At 38.6% G+C, this 27,934-nt stretch overlaps 2 protein-coding genes across 2 annotated transcripts in view; one reads left to right on the top strand and one right to left on the bottom strand.

Moving 5' to 3' along the window:
• C4H7orf72 (chromosome 4 C7orf72 homolog) overlaps positions 1-2,621 on the bottom strand; it is a 62,452-nt gene extending 59,831 nt beyond the window's left edge. Inside the window, exon 1 of the mRNA XM_005678891.2 lies at positions 2,069-2,621. Coding sequence (XP_005678948.1) covers positions 2,069-2,501 — 433 coding nt within the window. The 5' untranslated portion in view covers positions 2,502-2,621. The remainder of the gene's footprint in view (positions 1-2,068) is intronic.
• The window catches only part of ZPBP (zona pellucida binding protein), a 128,577-nt gene continuing 105,973 nt past the window's right edge, over positions 5,331-27,934 (top strand). Inside the window, exons 1-3 of the mRNA XM_018047531.1 lie at positions 5,331-5,523; positions 8,816-8,896; positions 20,153-20,278. Of these exons, the coding sequence (XP_017903020.1) occupies positions 5,397-5,523; positions 8,816-8,896; positions 20,153-20,278 (334 nt within the window). The 5' untranslated portion in view covers positions 5,331-5,396. The remainder of the gene's footprint in view (positions 5,524-8,815; positions 8,897-20,152; positions 20,279-27,934) is intronic.

Below are 27,934 nucleotides of genomic sequence, written 5' to 3'. Positions count from 1 at the left end.
TGTTTCAACGATACAGCACAGAGACTAGAGTATGGTTGCTGAGGCCACAGTGTACATGATTGAGCCCTGTCAAGTCTTCTATGTAGGCTTTAAGATTCTGGCAGGCAGGTGTGGAGATCTACTCATCTTGAGGCACCTATGACAAGCACCATAAATAATTTCTCTGTTCATTTAACCTGCCACCCACCCATCTGGGCTGTCTGTGACATAGAGGCTAGATGAGCTCTACGCTTGGTTCTCAGTGCACATCTGTTAACCCTATGTTAGTCATAGGTTAGCCTTAACAAATTATTTCTTCAACCTCTAATGTACTGGAATGTTTTTGACAGTGCACTCTTCGAAAAAGTCACCTCCCCAAAAATCAACAATAATGTTCTTAAAAATTACACTAGGCTGTGATTTTCTGTTTACAAGCAAAGCGACATACTTGTCTAAAATAGGACAATGAAAAATAATTTTGATTCCTTTAAAGAAGTGTCCTTGACAATGACTATTTTAATTATACATTAAAACATTAGCAAAAGACTGAACTCAAGCTCCTTTCTTGACAGAGAATTGGGCCACTAGTGCAGAATCAGTGAAAATGTACTAAGGCTATGAGATTGACATGAACTCATCAGTGGTTCCTTCAGTGTGAAGTGCATTTGCTTCTTGTAATATTTTATTACCCTAGATGGTACTTCCAATGAATTATAAAAAAATAGTTGACCTCCCTGGTGGTTTAGTGGTAAAGAATTGTGGGTTCAATCTCTGGTTGGGAAGATCTGCTGGAGAAGGTAATGGCAACCCATGCTAGTATTCTTGTCTGGGATATCCTATGGACCGAGGGACCTGGTGGGCTTTAGTCCATGGGGTTGTAGGGTCAAACATGACCAAGTGACTGAACAACAACAAAAATGATTCTTTCTTAAAAAAGGTATTGAACTTCGTATGCATTATTTACATGAAAATTCCAAACTAAGGAATGTCCCCAAGCCCACCTGTTGAGGCCACAACTGTAGTGCACATTACAAGTGTTAACTATTATCCTGCACTTCTCTATCACTAAAGGGCTCTTATCTCATTTAAAAGTAGGCATCCAGAGGGAGTAGCTTGGGACCACTACTGTGTGGGGCTTTGCACTGCTACTACCTTTCGCCTTTACCCTTATTCCCTTCCCGGTCCCAAGTGCCTATGGCTTCTCTTTATGGAGGAGTGGCAGGAATTGTTGAGTTCCCACTGCCCCGAAAAATGGTGATGTCACAGTTTCTCCACACAGCCTCCCTGGGCCTCTGGTCTGTGGCTGGGTGCTCCAGAGGAGCAGGGAAGTGGGCGCAGCCCCGGAAGGCTAGCGCAGGCTCAGCATCTCTTGCTACAGCACCTGGCCTTTTCCTTTCCCAGACGCTCAAACGTGTTAATCTCTTTTCACTCCCTGCCTGTGAGACACATTCCATACAGGAACACTGCCTATGGTTTTTCTCCGAAAGTGTTTCTCAGCACTTCTGGACCAGGCTTGTGCCACTCTCTGGGGGTCTTACAGAGAACCCATAAGGTGCCGCTGTCAGTAACCGTCATCAATTCTGCCTCCAGGGCTGTCGTCGAGTAATTTATGCAGGGGTTGCCTCTCTTCAGCTCTGGTTCTTACCAGACCCTCAAATTTACTTTCCACTACTTTCTCACTGCATTTCAGCCCGTGTAAACTTTTTGATAATCATCAGCAAATTTCTTTCTTCCAAGGGAGACAGATAAGGTGGCATGATATGCAATTATCAGAATTAAATATATTCCTCTGTGGCAAAATTAGGTTATCTGTATGTTTAGAATAAGTTATCTGATATACACGTCGTGTTTGTCACTTACACCAATGAATGCAATTTTGAAAACCACTTTTTTACAAACAGGTTTATAAAAAGCTTATCATTCTTACTACATTTTCCTTACAGTCTGTAATTTAAAAATAAGAATTCCTTAATTGGTTCTTTACAATTTTATGTCAAATGAACTGCTAAGTACTGAATGAATCTTAGATCCATGCTCTTCTGTCATCTGAAAGTTTTAAAAATTACAAAGCCCATATCATTTCATTTACCTCCAAGTCTTGCTCTGATGGAAATGTCTGGTACCGCCCTGGAATTCCATCTTCTGTCCTGTTTCAGTTCTTCCAACAAAACTGTTTTCCTTTTTAATGTCGTCTGAAATCCTGTGTCTGGTCTGGGAACTCGATGTTGAGGTTTCACATCGCTGAAATCTACTAGGCTTGGTATGGTCCTGCCAACGCCAGGCTTTAGGTCAGCATCGCCACCAGGACTCAAAAACCCTGAACAGGCATCATGTAAGGGTACATCATCCCGAAGTGGAAATAATGGATAATCTGGCCCATACGGCGGGGGATATGGATAGTGTAAATGATAGTCCGGCAGGCCTGAAGGGGGATAAGGGTGAAATTTAAGAAAAGTAGGGTTGCATTTCTTCTCCATTCTGCCATAGTCATGTCTGTCCTCAACTCCTTTCACAAAAGGCATGTTCAATTTTCTTAAGAGAGCACAGTAGTGGGGGTAATCTATGTTCTCAACAGCCTTTGCTCTTGAAAGGAAGGATCCTTCAGAGATACTTATCTTTCCAGGTATAAGCTGTGAATATGTATCCATGGCCTCTCACTTTAAAATTGTGGATTGACAGTTTATTAATTGTTTCTGATGGCTTCTTTCTCTTTAAAAAACTATTATATTTTTAATCACTGAGGACTGGTTAAACTAATAGAGTTATTGATTTGGCTTTCTCAATGCCAATAGAGTAGGGTTTTTTTAAGGCAAATATTTTTTCTCCACTAAAGGAAGTAAAGGACCAGCACAGAAAAAACCAAAAAACAGAGCCCACGTTGCTTGGCAACAGTTAGAACTCTAACCCACTGTATCACTATTTACAGCATAATTTAATTCTTAGGTAACACACTGTATCACTATATACATTATAATGTAATTCTTAGGAAAAACAATTAAACAGACTTGTTAGTAAAACCTCCATGATAGTTTCTTCAGCACTGCTCAGGAAAACTGTGCTCATTTATTTTTCAATTCTTCCATAAGTTGCTACTTTATGAGCAAATGATATTCAGTAAAGGGTATAAATAAAGCAGTTACTGAAGAGGCAGTATATTTTTTAAAGTATTCTCTCATATATTTTAAGTATAATAAAGTACAAAACATGCTACCTATACAAATGTAAATTAAAAAGAAGTGCAAAAATGAACATATATTACACTAGTTAAATCAATATATCTAATTTTTAAAGAAACTTTAAATTTATAATCAAAGCATGGGTTTCTCATCTTTTACATGTCCTACATAAGCCTTACTTACCTTTCTTCTACTATGATGGACACAGTAAGAGCAATGAGGTTCTTAAACTCATTTCAAGAAAGCACCAGCTATTAGCTTAATGCAAAAAAAAAAAAAAAGACATCATCAATACACTGTTCATTTAACAGCTCATTTCAACTAGATAACTTGGTCTTGCACAAAAACAGCTTTCAAAGGAATTCCAGATAGCAGAATTTGGGCATGAAACTCACACTATCCTTATTGGAATAAAAAATGCAAATACAAATGACAGACCTACCTTCTGATTTTCAGCAATCAGCTTTCATCTTTAGAATCACACCACATATTAACTAAGATTTCCAATATTACTTCATAGTCTCAGGTTGAATATTAGGAATTTACATAGCAGACTAAGGCAGGAGGGACTGGTGAATTGAAGCAAATTCTTGAAGATAGAAAACAGAGGTTTCAGGATTTTGCATGGTGTGATAGTCTTCCCTACCCTTTATTTACTAGGGGTCCACAGTCCAACATCATTTGCTAAAAATCGTGTTGTGCAGGTTGACTTGTTTATAAAAATTACAAAAAGCTTTAGTGGAATACATACCCAAACACAGTGATTTATTGAGTACTATTCACTGAAATTTGTTTTCTAGGTATGCTCAAACAAGTGCAAGACCTTGACCAAAATGCTGGTTGGATCTAAATCATCCAGGTCTCTGTTTACTAAGATATGCCTAGACAGGTAAAATTCAATTTAGGAGTTTATACAGATTAGCAAGCATTTCTAAAGAAGTGAATCTACTCAGTGGAATAAACTGTACTGCATACATTTAACCTATTAACACCTGCATAAATATAGCCAGAAAATCCAGGGAATATGCAGAAATTTCAATTCCCTTTGCTAATAAGAACCAAGGACTTCTTCAGAAGTAGTCCTTAAGAAATGTCTCCATCGTGGTCCTGGTCCTGGTCTCAAATGAACTCTTCACTCCTTTTTACTAGATGTTTCCTTTTCAAAAAAGTGTATGACTACTGGAATGCTTACATTATACCAGGAACTAGCCCAGCAGTTGAAGTTAAAATATTTGCAAAACAGACACAATCCTAGCTCTTTAGATACAGTATGTAAAGCAGTCCAGCTGAAAGACAGCAAGGGGTCTACCTGTGGTGCAACCAAGATACACCCGAAGGTATCACTACTGGAGTCACTCTACAAAATAAGAGCGGAGGTTAGGCTGTCAGTTTGAGATTCCTCCTGTGCAATGGACACCGAGATGGCTTTCAGTCCACTCTAGTTCACTCATACCTTCCTTCTATACATGGTTATTAGGCATTATGTCTTCAGTTGCTTAAACTCCATTCATCCAAGTATTTGTTAATTGCGTATTTGCTTCTATTGTAACTCTGCTCATGTTAGGTAAATCCTTTCTGCTGCAGAAATGCAGACGACTCTAACTTGTTTTGGCTATAAATGACAACCCACTTAGGGGCGACAGGTGGTTTTATGCATCTTTTTAAACTCAGGTGATAACGTTGCATGCGGTTAATTCCACATAAGGTTGTTTCCCCGTTCTTCCCACCCAGGCTCTTCCGGGGGCTTAGGGTCCACTTCCACTCTCTCCTGCTGTGTGGGGCCAGTACACCTGAGGGTAGCAGCAGCCAAGGTCGGGAGAAGCAGGCAGCGCTCTGGGGCTGCACCAGCACTCGCTTCCCTGACTCTCACTCCGCAGGTCGAGTCTGGCCTCGACACTCAGATTCGGCCAGGCAGTCTCTCGGCCCACGAACGCCCGCGAACTGCGAGGCCCACGACTCTTCTCTGGCTCCAGAACCTTCCATAGGTCACCTATGCAATTCAGATTCCCTGAGCTGCTGCGACGTCCCGAAGACGAACATCGAGACCCTCCACGCCGTCGGGCAGACGAGGCCCAGTGGCCTAACCTACCTGCCAGGCCCCGCCCCCGCCCTGCCGGAAACGACCGCCCTCTTTCCGGCCACCCTTCCGGCCCGCATTCCTTCAGCTTCCGTCGGGCGGGTGTGCGCGCGCCGCCTAACGACCTTCTGGGCCGACGGTCGGCAGGCGGCGGCGGCGTGTGAATGGAGGCCTCGGCCCCGGGCCGGGCGCGGCGGGGCTGGCGGCGGGCCCGGGCCGCGGACTCCCCGCTCTCCCGGGCCGCGGTGGTCCTGGTGGTCTCCGCGCTGGTGCTCTGGGCGCCCCCGTCAGGTGAGGCGGCGGCGGGCGGCGCGGGGCCGCAGCTCCCGGAGATTTTTGTGTGTCACACGTGCGCCCTCTGATGGGAAAGCCTGTATCCCAGGTCCCGCCCATATGTAATAAGATGTAAGTGCTCAGGAACCAAGGACTTGTCACATTTATGTGTAGATGGGCAAGGTTATTGAAACACCCACCGCTCAAGGCTTGAAGTCAGATGGGCTGTTAATAACCCCCTAATCAGCCCACGGCTCCTTTTCCAGCTTTCCACGATGTTCTGGGCTCTGGATTTTAAGTATATTTCAAAGCCAGCAGACATCCTGCGCCTTGGTCACTTCCGGTGGACCTGGAGCTCCATCTGTTGGTTTTGGCTATAAAGTACAGAGCCTGGGATTTTACAGTTTCGGTATTTTGCTGACGCCATTTGTTTCCTGCTTTGTGTCCAGAAATCCGAGATGCTTCTTCACGCTTTCAAAATAGAGTTAAGATATTGAAGGGAGACCTTAATTAAACGGTCGTCATTTAACCAGAAAGGTTTTGGCTGCGTTATTTCGCGTTCAAGTTTTGGACTTTTTAGAAATATTTAATAACGTTTCAACCAGAATTGAATCATAGAAAGGATAAAAGAGGTGTGTTTAGGTAAAAGTTGTGGAGATAAGGGGTGATGAAAAAAGAATCCCACCAAGAGTTTGAGTGAGGAAGGGCTGCATACGTAGGCAGGCATAGGAGGAGAATGGAAAGAAATGGAGTGAGTAGATGTTACAAAATAGGCCAAAATCTTGGCATTAGGTGTCCAAAGGTCATTGCAATAGCCAATAGCCTTTAGTTCCTTCTGTAGAAGGATGCTTCCTGACCATGGCCCATGATCTTATATTAATACTAGATACGACTGTGTGTGTTTGTGTGTCTTTTGATCCAAGAACAAGATCAGGCTTGAGGGTATAAGACATAGAATAAGAAGGCTGTATCTTAATATGTGAGGTATGAATAGTGAAGGCAACGTTTATGTAGCATTTTATAGTTTGTACAATAGTCCATTAGTTCCGACAGTAAATCTAGAATTTAATCTCACTTTACAGACGAGAAAACTGAAGCTCCTGGAGTTTTAAGCGAGTTTCCAAACACTCATTAGTGGAAACTGGGATTTAAATCCAGGTCATCTGACTTTGAATACCATATTCTTCTTTGTGCTATACCCACTCTCTGTTAACAACAAAGAGGACTTAGGTCCAAGTTATATGGCATTTTTTTGTTGTTCTCCCACTTGTGATGGCACACCTGTGTCCATCTCATTTGCTTTTTCAAGGATAACTGAACAATATCATATTTAACGACTATTTAATATTTGCTATGTGTGAGGTACAGTGCCTGGTACAGATTTTTTTTCTTAAGCTTTTATTTACTTGCTGGTTTTTGCAGAGTCAAAGCATAACTTACAAAGACCTTCCTAGTATCACCCAGCTTCCTCTTCTGCTTCCCATTCCTGTCTTCTCCAGGTTTAACAAACTTACTTTTTATTCTGGTTTCATTGAAATATAATTGATATACAGCATTGTATAATTTTAAGGTATACAACATAATGAGAAAAATTGTTTTCTTGTGTTTAAAACTTCAGATTTATTCTCTCAATGGTTCATATATAACTCAGCAGTGTTAATTACATTACTCATATATTTATCATAATTTATATTATTGTATGGCATATTACATCCCAAGCACTTACTTATAACTGGAAATTTGCACCTTTTGACTGCCACCTACTGAATGGGAGAAGATATTTGCAAAGAATATATATGATAAGGGATTAATATCCAGAAAATACAAGCAACTTGTACAATGCAACATCAAAAAATGAACAGCCTGGTTAGAAAAAAGGCAGAGGGTCTAACAGACATTTTCCAAGGAAGAGATACAGATGGCCAGTACACATGTGAAAAGATGCTCAACATCACTAATCACCAGGGAAATGCAAGCCAGAAACAGAATGAGATTTCACATCACACTTGTCAGAATGGCTGTGATCAGAAAGGGAATAAATAAGTGTTTGAGAGGATGTGGAGAGGGGAATCCTGTGCATTCTTGGTAGAAATGTAAATCTGATGTAGCCACCATGGAAAACAGTATGGAGGGTCCTCAGAAAATTAAAACTAGAACTACCATATGACCCAACAGTATCCCTCCTAGGTGTTTATCTGAAGAAAAGAAAAACACTAATTAGAAAAGGTATATGAACCCCTGTGTTCATTGCAGCACTACTTAATAGCCAAGATATGGAAACAACGTAAGAGCCCATCAACAGATGAATGGATAATGAAGATATATGTACATACAGTAAACTCTTACTCAGCCATAAAAAAATGAGGAAATCTTACCATTTGTGAGCAACATGGATCTTGACCTAGACAGTATTATGCTAAGTGAAATAAGCCTGACAGAGAAAGACTAACACTGCATGATTTCACTTCTATGTGGAATCTAAAAAAAAAAAACCAAATGAACAGACATCAAAACATAAAAAGTTGCAGATGGAAAACAAACAGATGTTTGCCAGATGGGAGGAAAGAAATAGGTGAGGGAGATTAAGTGGTATGAAATTCTAGTTGCAAAATATATGAGTCACAGGTCAGCACGAGGAGTATAGGCAATAGTACGTAATATCTTTGTATGGTGATTTATCATAACTAGGCTTACCATGGTGATCATTTTTAAATCTATATAAACATCAAATCACTATGTGTATAACAGGAACTAGCATAGTGTTGTGGATTAATTATATTTCAAAAACAAACTCATGGAAAAAGAGATCAGATTTGTGGTTACCAAAGGAAAGGGAGTGGGCAGAACAGGATGAAGGCAGCCAAAAGATACCAATTCTTGATAAGTTGACACAAACATTGATCCTACTCTTGAGCTTATAATGAAATAAGGAAAATTATATCTATGCATGAAGAACTGTGATACAGTATAGAGTGAGTTGCAGATGATGTACGAAAGAGATAAGAATGAGGAAGGCAAACAGAAGGTTTGAGGGAGGAAGGACTTACGATGTGCATCTTGAAGGGTGGGGATTTGGATTTTTAAAAATGGGAGTATTCTAAGTGGATGTAGAAAAAGTTGGAGCTGAGATAAATAGGGGAAGCGGTGGGTATGTTAATTTCATTGGAGCTGGAACAGGCACCAGCTGTCAGATGTTGATTTATGGCTTCCCTTAAACAAACATCAAATATTGTAAGGCAGTGTGCTATTTGAATGTTTTGAAATTTCTGGTGAACCAGACTGTTGATTATTTCTTTTTTTTTTTTGATAGTTGGATATTTGGATCGATTACCAAGAAATGCTCACTTGCCCCAAGATTCAGTGAAAATAGTGGGATCACCAAATATTCCAGGTATTAATAAATTATCAGTAAGTGTAAGAAAGTAAATGGCATTCGTTTTAAATTTTGTCAGTCTTTTGCCAAAAACTAATGTTCCCTATATTGTTGTCTCCTATGGCCCTTTTCCTTCTGTGGAAATGGATTAAAGTTGTTTCCACAGAGTTAGATTCATATAGTCCAATTCTGTTTGCTGTAACTGCTTATAAGTACAAAAATAATTATTTCTAAAAGGTATCTAATTAAAGTTGCCTACAGTGTTTTTGCATGTATAATAAACATAACATTAGGTGTATGCAGTTCTTATGCTAAAATTTTTTTAAAAATGAGATCTATATATCATAAAGATTTTAGATTAATAAGACTTTACAGTAGTAACATGAGGTATAGCATCTATAACTTTTTTGTATTTTTTTAACTGAGGTAAATCCACATGCTTTAAACTTCCTTATATAAAGTATCCAATCGAGTAGTTTTTAGTATATTGACCAGATTGTGAAATCATCAGCACTATGAAATTTCACAACATTTTCATCACTGTAAAAAAAAACAAAACACCATACCCATTAAATAGTCACACTCCAGCCCCTGGAAACCACTAATCTACTTTCTGTCTCCATGAATTTGCCCATTCTGGACATTCCATTTAAGTGCAATCACTCTGTGTGATGTGTCTGGCTTCTTTCACTTAGAATGGTGTTTTCAAGGTTCATTTATATTTTATAATGTGTTAGTATTTCACTTATGGCTGAATAATATTCCACTGAATGGATATACTACAATTGTGTATCCATCAACTGATGGATATTTAGGAAGTTTCCACTTTTGACTGTTTTGAATAATGCTGTTATGAACATTTCTGGACAAGGTTCTATGTGAACATATGTTTTCAATTCTCTTGGGTATGTACCTCAGTGTAAAGTTGCTGGGACATATGGTAACTCTCTGTTTAACATTTTGAGGAACTTCCAAACTATTTTTCAAAGAGCCTGAACTATTGTATCTTGACACCAGAAATTTGTGAGGATTCAAATTTCCCAGCATCCACATTAACGTTGATTATTGTCCAAATTTTAAAATTGTAGCCATCCTAGTGTGTGTGAAGTGGATTCTCATTGTGTTTTTTATTTGCATTTCCATATTTGACTAATAATGTGGAACCTCTCTTCATGTGATTATTGACCACTTGGATAGCTTCTTTACAGAAATGCCTTTTCAAGTCCTTTGCCCATTTTTTAATTTGGTTGTCTATTATGTTCTTGAGATGGAAGAGTGTTTTTTAAAAATATGTTCTGGATACTAGAACATTATCAAATATTCTATTCTGTGGATTGTGTTTTCACTTTTTAATAGTGCTTTTTAGAGTACACATTTTAAACTTTGATAAAATCTGATTTCTACTTTTTCTTTGGTGCTAGTGCTTCTGGAGTCATGTATCAGAAATAATTGCTAAATCAACAGCCATAAAGTGTTATTGCTCCATTTCCTTAAAAGAATTTTACAGTTTTAGTGCTTATATTTAGGTCTTTGATCTATGTTGAATTGGATTTTGCATATGGTATGCAGCAGAAGTCAAATTTCATTCTTTTGCCTGTGGATATTCATTTGTTCCAGCACCGTTTGTTTAAGAAACTTTTCCTTCTTTACTGAATGTCTTGATGCCCTTGTTGAACAGTTTGCCATAGATGTATGTTTTTTTATGGACTCTAAATTTTTCTCCTTTGGTTTTACATCTGTCTTTATGCCAGTACCACGCATACTGTCTTAATTTCTGTTGCTTTATAGTAAGTTTTGAAATTATCAAGTGTGAGTACTGCAGGTTTTCTCTTTATCAAGATTGATTTGGTTCCTTCGGGTCCCTTGAAATTCCATGTTATTCTACAGTCAGCTTTATCAAGTTTTGGGGGAAAAAACCCATTGGGATTTTAATAGGGATTTCATTGAAACTCTAGATCAATTTTGGGAGTATTATCACCTTAACACTATAGTTTTCCAATTCATGAACATGGAATGTCTTCGTTCATGGAATTCTCCAGGCCAGAATACTGGAGTGGGTAGCCTTTCCCTTCTCCAGGGGTCTTCCCAACCCAGGGGTCTTCCCAAGCCAGGGATCAAACCCGGGTCTCCTACATTGCAGGAGAATTCTTTACCAGCTGAGCCACAAGGGAAGCCCTAGGGAAGCCCTAGGTATTCTTTACTTTCCCTCAATGATGTTTTACAGTTTTCAGTGTATGTCTTATACTACTTTTGTTAAATTTATCCCTGAAATTTTTTGTGTGTTACTGTAAATAGAATGTTTTTCTCAATTTAGTGTTTTGATTGCTCAATGTTGTTGTATAGAATTGTATATAATTGAGATTTGCAAATTGATATGGTATCCTTCATCTTGCTGAATCATTTATTAGCTCTATTTTTAACAGGAGGTAGGGGGAGTTTTTTAAAAATTATATGCATATAATCTCATGTGATCTGCAAATTGAGGTAGTTTTATCTCTTCCTTTACAATCTGAATGCCTTTTTTTTCCCTTGCCAGTTGTTTTAGGTAGAACCTCCAGTTCAGTATTGCTGTTAACAGATAACCCTTTGTTCCTGAACTTGGAGGGCTGGGAAAGGTTTTAGTTTTAACTATTAAGTACTATGTTAGCAGTAAATTTTTGTAGATGCCCTTGATCAGATTAAGAAAGTTCCCTTCTGTTGCAAGAGAACTGTTCCTAGTGATTCAGCTAGTAAAAACCCACCACTAGTTCAGTCCCTGTGTTGAGAAGATCCCCAGGAGAAGAAAATGGCAACCTGCTCCAGTATTCTTGCCTGGAAAATTCCATAGACAGAGGAGCCTGGCGGGCTACCGTCCATGGGGTTGCAAAGAGTCAGGCGTTACTGAGTGCCCATGAATGCACTCAGTCTGTTGACTGCTTTTATTGTGAAGGGGTGTTGGATTCAGTCATATGCTTTTATCCATATACTATGATAATCATGTGGTTTTCGTCCATTATAATGATATAATAAGGTATTGCATTGATTGATTTCTGTAGTTTGAACTAGCTTTGCATTTCTGGAATAAATCTGAGTTGATTATTATGTATAACCCTTTTTCTGTCTGCTGGGTTTGGTATTTTGAGGATTATTATGTACATATTTTTCAGGAAAAGTGGTCCGTAGCTTTCTTATCTTTGTCTGATTTTGGTTTTAGAGCAGTAATGGCTTCATAAAATGAATTGGGTTGTGTTTTGGGTGTGTTCCCTTCCTCTTCTTTTATTTTTTTGGAAGTTTGTAAAGTATTCATTCTACTTTACTTGTTTGGCAATATTCACAAGTGAATTCAACTGATGCTGGACTTCTTGAAGGAAGTTTTAGGTCTGTTCAGACTTGCTGTTTCATTATGGTTTCTGATGAAATGTAAGCTACTTTTATTGAGGGTCAAATGTATGTAGTGAGCTGCTTCTCTCTTGCTGGTTTCAAGATTCTTTGTTTTTGGATTTTCACAGTGGATTATGATGTGTCTAAGGTGTGGATCTCTTTAATTTATGCTGCTGCTGCTGCTACTGCTGCTAAGTCACTTCAGTCGTGTCCGACTCTGTGCGACCCCATAGATAGCAGCCCACCAGGCTCTGCCCTCCCTGGGATTCTCCAGGCAAGAACATTGGAGTGGGTTGCCATTTCCTTCTCCAATGCATGAAAGTGAAAAGTGAAAGTGAAGTCGCTCAGTCGTGTCCGACTCTTCGTGACCCCATGGACTGCAGCCTACCAGGCTCCTCGTCCATGGGATTTTCCAGGCAAGAGTACTGGAGTGGGTTGCCAATTCTTTGATGTGTAGATTGTTTTTCATCAGTTTGGGAAAGTGCTATTATTTCTGTCCTTTTCTCTCCAATATTCCATGGGACTTTTATGTATGTGTGTGTGTGTGTGTGTGTGTGTGTGTGTATACATATGTATATACACTAACATGTTTGATGGTGTCCCAAAGGTCTCTGAAAACTGTTTGTTTTTATCAGTTTATTGTTCTGTCTCTCAGATTTCCTGATATATCATAAAGTTTGCTGACTCTTCTCTCCTGTCTGCTCAGATCTGCTGTTTATTCTTTATTGTCAATTTTCAGTTGCTATTGTACATTTTAATCCAGAATTTCTCTTTTTAAGATAATCTCTATTCTATTATTGATATTTTCTATTTGGAGAGACATCATTTTCATACCTTTTTAAAGCCATGATGTTCTTTGATCATATTTAAAATAATTGATTTAAAGTCTTTGTCCAGTAGCTTCAAACTTTGGCTTTCCTGAGAGACAGTTTCTATTGATTGCTTTTTTTTTTTTTTTTGCCTGTGACTATACTTCCTTAGTTTATTACATGACTCATATTTTTAGTTGAAAACTGGATTTTTATAGGTAATATTATGTAGTACTCTGGAAATCCAATTCTTCTTCCTTACTAGGTATTTCTGTAGTTGCTGTTTGTTGCACAGGCATACTCAGAGATATTGCAGGTTTGGTTACAGATCATCACAATAAAGTGAGTATCACAATAAAGCAAAGCACATGAATTTTTTTGGTTTACCAGTGTACGTAAAAGTTATATTTACACTGTACTATAGTCTGCTAAGTGTACGATGATAGCATTTGGTAAAAAACCAGTATATGTACTGTAAATAAAAAATACTTTATCCTTCTCCTGGGCATATATCTGGGGAAAATCATAATTTGAAAAGCTATATGCACCTCAGTGTTCATGTATTCTTTGCTGTTAAATAACAGCACTATTTACAATAGCCAGGACACAAAAGCGACTTAAGTGTGTATCAAAAGAGAAATGGATTTAAAAAAACATGGTACATATATACAATGGAATATTACTCAGTCATAAAAAATGCTGTTTGCAGCAATATAGATGGACCTATGAAAAGTAAGTTAAGTAAGTAAAGTAAGTCAGACACAGAAATACAAGTATCACGTTATATTGTGGAGCCAAAAGAAGGGTATAGATGAGCTTACAAAGTTGAAGCAGAGTCACAGATGTAGAAAACAAACTTATGGTTACCAGGGGATAAGGGCGGGAGGTATAAATTGGGAGATTGGGATTGACATATGGACATGACTATAAAAATTCCACAGATAGAGGGCCCTGGCAGGCTGCAGTCAATGGGGTTGCAACGATTTGGACGTGGCTGAATGTGCACACACATACACATATAAAATAGATAACTAGTAAGAGCCTGTGCTGTGTTGTGCTCAGTTGCGTCTGACTCTGTGCGATCCTATGGACTGTAGCCCACCAGGCTTCTCTGTCCCTGGGATTCTCCAGGCAAGAGTATCCTGCCCTCCTCCAGGGGATCTTCCCGACCTAGGGAATGAACCCAGGTCTCCTGCACTGCTGGCGGATTCTTTCCTGCTGAGCCACCAAAGTGAAGTAAAGTGGCTCAGACGTGCCTGACTCTTTGTGACCCCATGGACTGTGAGGCCTATCAGGCTCCTCCGTCCATGGGGTTTTCCAGGAAAGAATACTGGAATGGGTTGCCATTTCCTTCTCCAGGTGATCTTCTCAACCCAGGGATTGACCCAGGGTCTCCCGCATTGCAGGCAGATGCTTTACTGTATGAGCCACCAGGGAACCCTGAAGTGAAAGTCACTCAGTCCTGTCTGACTCTTTGCGACCCCATGGGCTATACAGTCCAGGGAGTTCTCCAGGCCGGAATACCGCAGTGGGTATCCCTTCTTCAGTGGATCTTCTGAACCCAGGGATCAAACCGGATTCTCCTGAATTGCAGGCGGATTCTTTACCAACTGAGCCACCAGGGAAGCCCCAAGTAAGAGCCTGCTTCTACTCAATACTCTGTAATGGCCTATATGAGAAAAGAATTTTGAAGAGTGGTTATATGTATAAATGATTCACTTTGCTGTACACCTGTAACTAATACAACACTGTAAATCAATTATACTACAATAAAATCTTTTTAAAAACAGAAGAAAACACTTTATTGCTAAAAATGCTAGCCATCATTTGAAACTCAGAGTTGCTATAAACCATTGAAGATAAAAAATGTAAAATCTGTTAGGTACAGTAAAGCAGAGTATAATAGAATGAGATATTCTTGTAGCATTTGCTTAGTGACTTTTCTGAACTCACTTTAAATTCTGTATTCTTTGCCATCTGTGGTCACTGAAGTCTCTGCTTCATTAGATGGTTCAACAGAGATTTCACTAAACACCTGAACCAGTTAGTCTCCTAGTATTTTCTGAGAATCTTTGTGTGCCTGTTGTGGCATACCTTAAACATTCAGCCAGACAGTCGACAGCTCTGTTGTATCTTTCACCTTCTGCTTTGCAGAGACTCGGTTTCAGCCAGAGGTGAGAACTTTAAGGCATCTCATTCTTACAGAGCACGCTCAGTCTTGCCCACGTGCCCTACACTGTGCATGGTTGTGGCCTTCTTTTTTCCAAGGAATGTGTTCGAACTTCTCAAAGCTCCCATAGACAGGTCATACCAGCTTTTCCTTGTATGGTTTTGGTTGGAATGATGTTTACCTCAGATGTTCCCACTGCTTCAGGCGTTTACAAAGTTAAGTAGCCTCTAGTTGTTTTTAAACAGATTCTTTGGTGGGGAAAGCCTTTTTACAGTGGGTGTGCTCTAAATTAGGTCAGGTATGACCTAAATCAAATCCCTTATCATTATACAGTGGAAATGAGAAATAGACTTAAGGGACTAGATCTGATAGAGTGCCTGATAAACTATGGATGGAGTTTCCTGACATTGTACAGGAGACAGGGATCAAGACCATCCCCATGGAAAAGAAATGCAGAAAAGCAAAGTGGCTGTTTGAGGAGGCCTTAGAGATAGCTGTGAAAAGAACGGAAGTGAAAAGCAAAGGAGAAAAGGAAAGATATAAGCATCTGAATGCAGAGTTCCAAAGAATAGCAAGGAGAGATAAGGAAGCCTTCCTCAGAGATCAATGCAAAGAAATAGAGGAAAACAACAGAATGGGAAAGACTAGAGATCTCTTCAAGAAAATTAGAGATACCAAAGGAACATTTCATGCAAAGATGGGCTCCATAAAAGACAGAAATGGTATGGACCTAACAGAAGCAGAAGATATTAAGAAGAGGTGGCAAGAACACACAGAAGAACTGTATAGAAAGATCTTCATGACCCAGATAATCATGGTGGTGTGATCACTCATCTAGAGCCAGATATCCTGGAATGTGAAGTCAAGTGGGCCTTAGGAAGCATCACTACGAACAAAGCTAGTGGAGGTGATGGAATTCCAGTTGAGCTATTTCAAATCCTAAAAGATGATGCTGTGAAAGTGCTGAACTCAATATGCCAGCAAATTTGGAAAACTCAGCAGTGGCCACAGGACTGGAAAAGGACAGTTTTCATTCCAATCCCAAAGAAAGGCAATGTCAAAGAATGCTCAAACTACCACACAATTGCACTCATCTCACACGCTAGTCAAGTAATGCTCAAAATTCTCCAAGCCAGGCTTCAGCAATATGTGAACCGTGAACTTCCAGATGTTCAAGCTGGTTTTAGAAAAGGCAGAGGAACCAGAGATCAAATTGCCAACATCCGCTGGATCATGGAAAAAGCAAGAGTTCCAGAGAAACCTCTATTTCTGCTTTATTGACTATGCCAAAGCCTTTGACTGTGTGGATCACAATAAACTGTGGAAAATTCTGAAAGAGATGGGAATACCAGACCACCTAACCTGCCTCTTGAGAATCCTAAATGCAGGTCAGGAAGCAACAGTTAGAACTGGACATGGAACAACAGACTGGTTTCAGATAGGAAAAGGAGTACATCAAGGCTGTACATTGTCACCCTGCTTATTTACCTTATATGCAGAGCACATCATGAGGAATGCTGGACTGGAAGAAGCACAAGCTGGAATCAAGAGGAGAAATATCAATAACCTCAGATATGCAGATGACACCACCCTTATGGCAGAAAGTGAAGAGGAACTCAAAAGCCTCTTGATGAAAGTGAAAGAGGAGAGTGAAAAAGTTGGCTTAAAGCTCAACATTCAGAAAACGAAGATCATGGCATCTGGTCCCATCACTTCATGGGAAATAGATGGGGAAACAGTGGAAACAGTGTCAGACTTTATTTTGGGGGGCTCCAAAATCACTGCAGATGGTGATTGCAGCCATGAAATTAAAAGACAGTTAACTCCTTGGAAAGAAAGTTATGACCAACCTAGACAGCATATTAAAAAGCAGAGACATTACTTTGCCAACAAAGGTCCATCTAGTCAAGGCTATTGTTTTTCCAGTAGTCGTGTATGGATGTGAGAGTTGGACTGTGAGAAAGCTTAGCAACAAAGAATTGATGCTTTTGAACTGTGGTGTTGGAGAAGACTTCTGAGAATATCTTGAACTGCAAGGAGATCCAGCCAGTCCATCCTAAAGGAGATTAGTCCTGGGTGTTCATTGAAGGGAGTGATGCTGAAGCCGAAACTCCAATACTTTGACCACCTCATGCAAAATGTTGACTCATTGGAAAAGACTCTGATGCTGGTAGGGATTGAGGGCAGGAGGAGAAGGGGACGCCAGAGGATGAGATGGCTGGATGGCATCACCAACTTGATGGACATGAGTTGGATGAACTCCGGGAGATGGTGATGGACAGGGAAGCCTGGTGTGCTGTGATGCATTGGGTCGCAAAGAGTCGGACACGACTGAGTGACTGAACTGAACTGAAAGATCGCTTTGTGAATGGTGCCTTTTAGGGTCAGAAGATAAGAAGTTCAACTAATGACAGTTCTCTGGGAAGGAAGCAGTGGGGCCATCTGTCCCTATCTCCCTTTCTGGTGGCTGCCTGGCTGCTGGTTCTCCTGGAAACAGGGCAGCTTAAAGTGCTACAAGGTCACTGTTTTTGCCTGGTGTATTACTTTGCTAGGGCTACTATAAAAAGCTACCAGATTGAGTGAGTTAAACAACAGAGATGTTTTGTCTTACAGTTCTGAAGGATTAAAGTCCAGTCACTCAGGCTTGGATGATCCTTCTGAGGGCAGCAGGGAAAATACCTTTTCTCTCGCTCTGGAGATGGACATCTCCCTATGTCTCTTCACAGAGTTTTCCTCTTTGTTTGTCTATGTGTCCAAATTTCCATCTTTTGTAAGGATACTAGTCCTCCTGGATTTGGTCCTACCCTGATGACTTCATTGTAACTTGATTACTTCTATAAAAACCCTATCTCCAGTAAGTTCACTTTCTGTGGAGCTAGGGATTAGAATTTAAACATATGACTTTAGGGAGAAGCATAATTCAGCCCATTACACTGAGATTCAGTTGGGTTTTTTTGAATACATTTTTCCTGGGTTGCTGCAAGTCTTTGATTAATTTCTAGAGTTCTAAAAATGTTGATTCTAACAGTATGTGCCACATTGTTATGTTTTGTATTACGTTTATGAAGGCGGTGATTTTGGGGTTCCTTACTCTGCCATTTTCACTGATGTCACAAATTTTATTGCAGCTTTTGTTTTAGAGCTATAGTTTTTAAACCTGAGTTATAAAACAGTCATATGTAACTACCTTCCGTTTTTATTATTTTCTTTTATAGGATATGCTTAAATGCATCCTTAAAATGAAATAATATTTCAGTTAAGAAACAGTTGAGTCTCGGTACGGTGGGCTAAATTACGCTTCTCCATAAAGTCATATGTTTAAGCCTTAATCCCCAGTTTCCTAGAAAATGAACTTATTTGGAGACAAAATTTTTATAGAAGTAATCAAGTTAAAATGAAATCATCAGGGTAAGCCCAAATCCCACGCAAATAGTGTCCTTACAAAAGGGCCAGTAGCTTGTGCTGAGGAGTGACACTTTAATACTAGAAGCATTTATTAAAAGTAGAAAAAAGAAGAGACATTTAAATTGAGGTAGGTAGAAAATAAGAGGAAAAATTGAGACCAGAGAGAAGTGGAATGGAACTAAAAACTGCCTTGTATCATGAGAGAATAACTCATGTATAAAAATACTATGAATAAATTAAGATATGGTGAAATTTAAATATCATAACTTAATATTCTGAATAATTTTATACAATAATCTTGTAATGAATAACTATTGAAATGTAAGCTTCTAAAACAGACTTCATTAAAGTACTTAGTAAACTAATAATAAAATTTTCCTGATTGGTAATAAAAAGTTTGTTTTGTTGTTTCCTTCCTTGCCAAAAGTAAGTACCAGACTATACAGTTTCCAGGAACAAAAACACTTTATGTATTCTTTCAGGGAACATTAATAGGAAAAAATCTGCCTAATTCCTTTTGTGTGTCTATTATAATCTTAGATGTCTAACTTAATAGTGCTAAATAATAACTAATTCTAAATACTGAACCACAAACTTTGTACAAATTGGAAAAAGACAAGAGATAAGATAAGAAAACTATGGACATTACACTTACGAATATAGGTGTAAGTGTCCCAGGAAAGCATACTACCAAGAATAGAGGGGAGCTTTCTTAACCTAAGTAAGGGTAGCTGTCTAAAAGCGGCATTCAGTACACACGATGCTGTATGGTAAAAGTTTAAAGAGAGTCTCTGTATAAAGTCAAGGAGAATTTTAATTCTCATAAACAATTTTTATCTTGCTGGATCACAGAAATCTTAGTATATGGTTGATCAGTGAAGTATTGCTATGAAATTACTGAGGAGTTGCTAGAAGCTTTTCTAAAATCTTCCTTATGAGTAATTCAAAATAACTGAATCTTTACTGTGTTCCTTTTACATTTCCTAGACAATACTATTTTTGCTTGTTTAATTAACAGTATTGTTTAAATTTTAAAGCAAATTGAGAAAATTCTTCATAATTAAAATCAAAGCACGTATTTGTCAATTTAATCACATTACAATTCTAAAATTCAGTATGTTGTGTTATATCACTGTAGATAATGTATCATTCCTATAATCTAAGCAAATTTATCATGTCAGTTTCTTTCAGATTTGGTATCTTGGCAAAAATAAGTCATGATATAGAATTATCTTAATACTTTGTAATTAAAATAGTTCTCTGAGAGTACAATAAGTATACATGAACTCTGAATAAAAAGGCCAATAATTTATGCTAAGATTAAGATACACCCATACACACAAATAAGATAAGTGTATATTTTTGAAAGCTAGTTACTGGAATGCAGTTAAATTTAATTCTTACCAAGCAATAGCAATAATCCAAAGAAAACTTCTGAACACAAGTTGCCCAGACTACAAAAATGTAAGCCATTATAGAACATGAATGAACATAAGATATTATTAGGACATTTTAATATTGTATTTTCAGTGAAAGTATATGTTATGCTCCATCAAAAGAGTCCACATGTGTTATGTGTAACCCAGCGGCTGCGGAATTCTGAACTGATAGACCCATCATTCCAGTGGCATGGGCCTAAAGGAAAAATCATTTCAGGTAGGACTCTGTTTCAGTTGTCATAATTAAAAATGATATGTATGAAATGTACTCAGAACAAAAACAGTATTTTTATCTCATACAATTATCTAGCAGCTCACTTCTTTTTCTTGTGATTTGTTCTTGGAGTTAGAGTCTAAAAATGTAGATAGTGTGACCATTTTTCATAGATCTTAATTTGAGATAAAGACATAATGAATGATTAGACTGGGAATTCTCTAAGTATTCATATTTCAAAAAATGTTCCTTTTATTATAAACTTCATAAAATCATTTTGGTTACCTGTTATGCTTTTGTTAACAATGTATGAAGAAACAAATATGATTCTTGCTTTTGTTAAAAATACAAATGAGTACTTTGAACTCTAGATTTAAAACTCTGGTCTTATTTGCTTTATATAGCCCCAAATAGGGACAACTCGAGACTTTATTAGTAGTTATGATTTTGTATTTCTTATCTTATATTTCATTCTGACCAAAATCCTGACCAAACAAAATGGGTTATGTTTGAATTTAACTTAAATTAACTTGATTCTATAGCTCAAGGTTTAAAGAGCTACTCCACTTTCTAGGTTAGGTGGTGTGTCTTCATAGTGAATTATTCAGCTCTTAGCTAGTGACTACTTGGTGGATGCCATTGTGCTAATGAGCTTTGTGGGAGATGCGAAGAGCAGACTTAATCTTTGCCTGACTGTAGTACTAGAAGATAGGAAGGAATCTGCATAGGTAACAGAAATTCTGAGAAGTTGAGCAGTTGATACAAATCAGTGAAATGGGCCAAGTGTAAAGGCATCCAATACTGGAAATATAATCAGATTTTATTTTTATTGCTCTCTGAAAGCACATAATATAATGAAAATATATATATTATGTATATTTTATATTTGATATTAAAACTCTGAGAGTTCAAAAAAGAGGCATTTAACTTACTGATTTGTAGTTTGCTACCCCTTTGACTTGGAAATTGAGATGTGAAAGTTGTTCTTCTCTAAGAAGCCAGGAGAGGTCTTACAGTTTGTATTGCAATGTATAGAATGTACATGAATTTGTAGTCCTTTAACTGGAAGTGATATTTTATTTTACTCACTTTCATAATGGAAAATAGATATCAAAAATGTAGCTGTTTCCAGGTAAGGATAAAATCATATTGATGCAATATGATTTTATATTTATATTTATAAATATAAACTTATATTTATAAAAACTATATATATATTTATAAAAACTATTCCCAGAAAATTCTAGAATTCTGACAGCATGATTACAGTTTGTTTTTCAGTGCAGTGTCATATCATAGTTTGCTGTCTGGTAGCTTTAAAGCTCAGCCCTATCACTGTTATTGTTGAAAGACCTAGAAAGTGTCTCCTTTTCCTAAAGCCTGAAAAATAGAGCTTTTTGGGCTGTAGTTTAAACTACACTATACTTGTTATATTTTTATGGCTATTCCAAAGGTAGTTCTCCTCCAGTTGACCCAAAGAAACTTGTAATGTAATTATGTACTTGAGCATTCCTTTGGAGAGAAATACCCAGACTGTTTAGATGGTTTGAAGTGTAGGGACCAAGTCTTAGATTTGGTCAGTTCTCTTTCTCTTTCCCTCCCCTGCCCACTACCACACCTGCTCTGGTCTCTGTCTCTTTTCCAGAATTTTTGGTTTAGAAAAGTAATACATTTATTACAAGGAGACCTGTATCTCTTACTTCAGTCCTAATACTTTTCTGATGAATTAACTCTTTTTTGGTGTGTGGACTTTCCCACTTTTCTAAATATTCACACAAACTTATGGAAGCACATAAACACATGTATGTTGAGCTCTACCCTGTAATTGCATCCATATTATGTTTTTTAAAAATGAGATTGTAGATTATATCTTACTCTAATATCTTTGTTATGAAGCATCTGATATATACAAATCTGGACAAGATATATATATATATATGTGTGTGTGTGTGTGTGTGTGTGTATAAATTATGAAGCATAATAAAACCAGCATCTTACAATTGAAGCCAAGGTATACCATTCTCAAGACTGTTGAACCTTCTGATGTTTAAAAATCCCATTCTTCTGTCCCCAACTCCTGTCAGGTAAATGCTATCCTAAACCTTTACAGTATTATTCCTTAACTTTTTTTGATGCATTTACTACATGTATGAACACACACACAAATACATACATATATCTATTGCATGTATATTCATACATGTAGTGAATGTGTGCATACACACATATATGGATATATTCTGCAAATGCATTTATATGTTAGTGTTTTTATTTTCAGTTTTATAAAAATAATCAACAGGTATACTTTCATCACGTAGCAGATACTGTTCTAAGCAATTTACATGTACTAGTCATTTAAATTTCACGATAGCTCTTTGCAGTAAGTACAGCCATTTTTGCCCTTTTATATGTGGAAAATGAAGGCACTGAGAGAGCAAGGTACTTTTCTTGAAGGCATGTGCCTTTGAAGCTGGCTTTAGAGTGCACAATTGTACTCACCTCACATGCTAGTAAAGTAATGCTCAAAATTCTCCAAGCCAGACTTCGGCAGTACGTGAACCGTGAACTTCCTGATGTTCAAGCTGGTTTTAGAAAAGGCAGAGGAACCAGAGATCAAATTGCCAACATCTGCTGGATCATGGAAAAAGCAAGAGAGTTCCAGAAAAACCTCTATTTCTGCTTTTTGACTATGCCAAAACCTTTGACTGTGTGGATCACAATAAACTGTGGAAAATTCTGAAAGAGGTGGGAATACCAGACCACCTGACCTGCCTCTTGAGAAACCTATATGCAGGTCAAGAAGCAATAGTTAGAACTGGACATGGAACAACAGACTGGTTCCAGATAGGAAAAGGAGTACGTCAAGGCTGTATATTGTCACCCTGTTTATTTAACTTATATGCAGGGTACATCATGAGAAATGCTGGGCTGGAAGAAGCACAAGCTGGAATCAAGATTGCCAGGAGAAATATCAATAACCTCAGATATGCAGATGATACCACCCTTATGGCAGAAAGTGAAGAGGAACTCAAAAGCCTCTTGATGAAAGTGAAAGAGGAGAGTGAAGAAGTTGGCTTAAAGCTCAGCATTCAGAAAATGAAGATCATGGCATCCGGTCCCATCGCTTCATGGGAAATAGATGGGGAAACAGTGGAAACAGTGTCAGACTTTACTTTTATGGGCTCCAAAATCACTGCAGATGGTGATTGCAGCCATGAAATTAAAAGATGCTTACTCCTTGGAAGAAAAGTTATGACCAACCTAGATAGCATATTCAAAAGCAGAGACATTACTTTGCCGACTAAGGTCCGTCTAGTCAAGGCTATGGTTTTTCCAGTGGTCATGTATGGATGTGAGATTTGGACTGTGAAGAAAGCTGAGCACCAAAGAATTGATGCTTTTGAGCATCAATCAATCCAACACGGTAGTGTTGGAGAAGACTCCTGAGAGTCCCTTGGACTGCAAGGAGATCCAACCAGTCCATTCTGAAGGAGATCAGCCCTGGGATTTCTTTGGAAGGAATGATGCTAACGCTGAAACTCCAGTACTCTGGCCACCTCCTGCAAAGAGTTGACTCATTGGAAAAGACTTTGATGCTGGGAGGGATTGAGGGGGCAGGAGGAGAAGGGGACAACAGAGGATGAGATGGCTGGATGGCATCACTGACTCGATGGACATGAGTCTGAGTGAACTCCGGGAGTTGGCGATGGACAGGGAGGCCTGGCGTGCTCCGATTCATGAGGTCACAAAGAGTTGTACACGACTGAGCGACTGAACTGAACTGAACTTAGAGTGCACAGATGGTAATCTAAGGAAGATAGAACTAGGATTTTCCCCTCTCACCATTTTGTGACTTTTTGTAGTTTGTATCTTTCAAGGAATTTTGTCCATCTTAGATTTTTTACAACTTGTTGAACTAATGTGTGTCTGTGACATTTCCTTGTTATCTTTTTATATATTCAGGATCTCTATGATATTCCCTTATTTACTCCAGACATTGATTGTGTTTCTTCTCCTTCATTTTGGTCTTTCTGGCTGCAGGCTTAACAGTTTTATCAGTCACTTCAAGGGACCAGCTTTTGACTTAATTTTTTTTGGTACTTTTCTGTTTTCAGTTTCATTGATTTCTGATTATATTTTAAATTGGCTTATCTTTTTCTTTTGATGGTTGTAGAATTCTGGACTGGCAGTTCTTTTCCAGCATTCCAAAGATGGCATTCTGTATTCTTTTTGCTTTTGTGGTTTCTTATGAGAAGGTTGCTGTAGACTTGTTCTTGTCTCTCTGTAGGCACTCTGCCATTTTTTTTCTGATTAATTTCAAGGTTTTTCTCTTTTCCTTTCACTTCAGTGATTTAAACACTAAATGCATTTTTGTTGTACTTGTTGTTACTTGTATTATTCTGCTTTGTTTTCTGTAAGTTTCTTGAATCTGTTTTTTGGTTTGTCATTAATTTTTAAATTCTCAGTCATTATATTTTCCAGTGTTTCTTCTGCTCATTCCTGTTTCTCTGCTCTTTCAGAGGTTTCCATCACCCTTATGAACACTGTTTGAAATTGCTCTGTAACTCTTGGATTCATTCTTCTTGGAGGTATTTTTCTCTTTGTGATTCTGGCTAGGTAAATTTCTTTTGGCCTAACTTCAAGTCTTTGATTCTTTTCTTAGCCATGTCAAGCCTCTTTATGAGCCCATTGGATGAAAACTTCATCTGTATTACTTTTTTTTTAGTAGTAGTTTTTGTTTGTTTTGGTTTTAGTTCCAACATTTCCATTCAATTATTTCATAGAGTTTCAATCTCTATTGAAATCTCCTATCTGATCTTGCATGCTTTCTATAAAATTTTCCATTAAATTATTTAATGTATCTTTCATAGTTATTTTAAGTAAACTGTCTGATACTTCTGACATCTGTGTCATAGCTTGCTGTTTTGGAAATGTGTCATTTCTTACCTATCTGTATGCTACTTAATTTTTGTTAAAGTTTGACATTTTGAATAAGATAGTAAACATTGAGATAAGTATTGTTATATTTGAGATGAACACTTTTAAAAATATTATTAAAGCTTACTATTAGGAGTTTTTATTAGTCACGAATTATCTGACTATGATATTGGTTATTGCCATGGTTACTAAAAAATTTTTTATCTCCAGTATCTCATCGTTGGCTTTGATTTCTCTCTTTTTTTTTTTTATTTCCTCAGAGAGAATCTCTTTCTTATTACTCTCTTAGCTTGATTTCACTGTGTTGCCAGGCTTTTATTAGTGATGGGCAGTTGGGAGAGAGAAGATCTCTAGTGTTCAGATTAAGCCTTAGACAGGTGTGGTATCCCTGATCTTGTGGGTATGGCCTTCAGAAGTGCTTCATTCTATCCTCCATCCAGCTTTAGTGCTGGCCTGGTACTTCTTGCTGACTCTGCCTCAAGGATGATTATTTTTTTCCTTCCTGTTTCCTTCCCTAGTGGAAACATGTTTCCCGAGTGCTCTTGATAACGATTTTTGTTTCTCCTCCCATTGTAGGTTAAAACATTGCTCCTTACCTAGAGGCAGGGGAAATGGATGGAGGTAGAGTTTTGCCAGGGCTAATGGATCCCCTCCAGCCAGCACCTTGTGAGACTCTTGCTCCGGGTTCCCTTGATCTTCCTTTTGAACACCCAGAGATATTCATGAAGGTCAAAGCCTGTAAGAGGGTGCAACTTCCTCTTCCCACATGCACACACTGGTTCAGTCAGTTCAGTTCAGTCGCTCAGTCATGTCCAACTCTTTGCGACCCCGTGAATTACAGCATGCCAGGCCTCCCTGTCCATCACCAACTCCCGGAGTTCACTCAAACTCATGTCCATTGAGTCGGTGATGCCATCTAGCCATCTCATCCTCTGTCATCTCCTTCTCCTCCTACTCCCAACCCCTCCCAGAATCAGAGTCTTTTCCAATGAGTCAACTCTTCCCAGGAGGTAGCCAAAGTACTGGAGTTTCAGCTTTCCTTTCATCATTCCTTCTAAAGAAATCCTAGGGCTGATCTCCTTCAGAATGGACTGGTTGGATCTCCTTGCAGTCCAAGGGACTCTCAAGAGTCTTCTCCAACACCACAGTTCAAAAGCATCAATTCTTCGACACTCAGCTTTCTTTACAGTTCAACTCTCACATCCATACATGACCACTGGAAAAACCATAGCCTTGACTAGACGGAGCTTTGTTGGCAAAGTAATGTCTCTGCTTTTGAATATGCTATCTAGGTTGGTCATAACTTTTCTTCCAAGGAGTAAGCGTCTTTTAATTTCATGGCTGCAGTCACCATCTGCAGTGATTTTGGAGCCCCCCCCCCAAAATAAAGTCTGACACTGTTTCCACCGTTTCATCTATTTGCCATGAAGTGATGGGACCAGATGCCATGATCTTTGTTTTCCCAATGTTGAGCTTTAAGCCAACTTTTTCACTCTCCTCTTTCACTTTCATCAAGAGGCTTTTGAGTTCCTCTTCACTTTCTGACATAAGGGTGGTATCATCTGCATATCTGAGGTTATTGATATTTCTCCCAGCAGTCTTGATTCCAGCTTGTGCTTTTTCCAGCCCAGCGTCTCTCATGATGTACTCTGCATAGAAGTTAAATAAGCAGGGTGACAATATACAGCCTTGATGTACTCCTTTTCCTATTTGGAACCAGTCTGTTGTTCCATGTCCAGTTCTGACTGTTGCTTCTTGACCTGCATATAGGTTTCTCAAGAGGCAGGTCAGGTGGTCTGGTATTCCCATCTCTTTCAGAATTTTCCACAGTTTATTGTGATCCACACAGTCAAAGGCTTTGGCATAGTCAATAAAGCAGAAATAGATGCTTTTCTGGAACTCTCTTGCTTTTTCCATGATCCAGCAGATGTTGGCAATTTGATCTCTGGTTCCTCTGCCTTTTCTAAAACCAGCTTGACCATCTGGAAGTTCACAGTTCACGTACTGCCGAAGTCTGGCTTGGAGAATTTTGAGCATTACTTTACTAGTGTGAGAGATGAGTGCAATTGTGCAGTAGTTTGAGCATTCTTTGGCATTGCCTTTCTTTGGGATTGGAATGAAAACGGACGTTTTCCTGTGGCCACTGCTGAGTTTTCCAAATTTGCTGGCATATTGAGTGCAGCACTTTCACAGCATCATCTTTCAGGTTTTGAAATAGCTCAACTGGAATTCCATCACCCCCACTAGCTTTGTTTGTAGTGATGCTTTCTAAGGCCCACTTGACTTCACATTCCAGGATGTCTGGTTGTAGGTGAGTGATCATACCATCATGATTATCTGGGTCATGAAGATCTATTTTGTACAGTTCTTCTGTGTATTCTTGCCACCTCTTCTTAATATCTTCTGCTTCTGTTAGGTCCATACCATTTCTGTCTTTTATGGAGCCCATCTTTGCATGAAATGTTCCTTTGGTATCTCTAATTTTCTTGAAGAGATCTCCAGTCTTTCCCATTCTGTTGTTTTCCTCTGTTTCTTTGCATTGATCTCTGAGGAAGGCTTTCTTATCTCTCCTTTCTGTTCTTTGGAACTCTGCATTCAGATGCTTATATCTTTCCTTTTCTCCTTTGCCTTTTGCTTGTCTTCTTTTTACAGCTATTTGTAAGCCCTCCTCAAACAGCCATTTTTCTTTTTTGCATTTCTTTTCCATGGGGATGGTCTTGA

Source organism: Capra hircus, chromosome 4 (assembly GCF_001704415.2).
Source record: "Capra hircus breed San Clemente chromosome 4, ASM170441v1, whole genome shotgun sequence".
Lineage (NCBI taxonomy): Eukaryota > Metazoa > Chordata > Mammalia > Artiodactyla > Bovidae > Capra > Capra hircus.
Note: the sequence above shows the minus strand (reverse complement) of the source record. Positions and strands in the feature narration are given on the sequence as shown.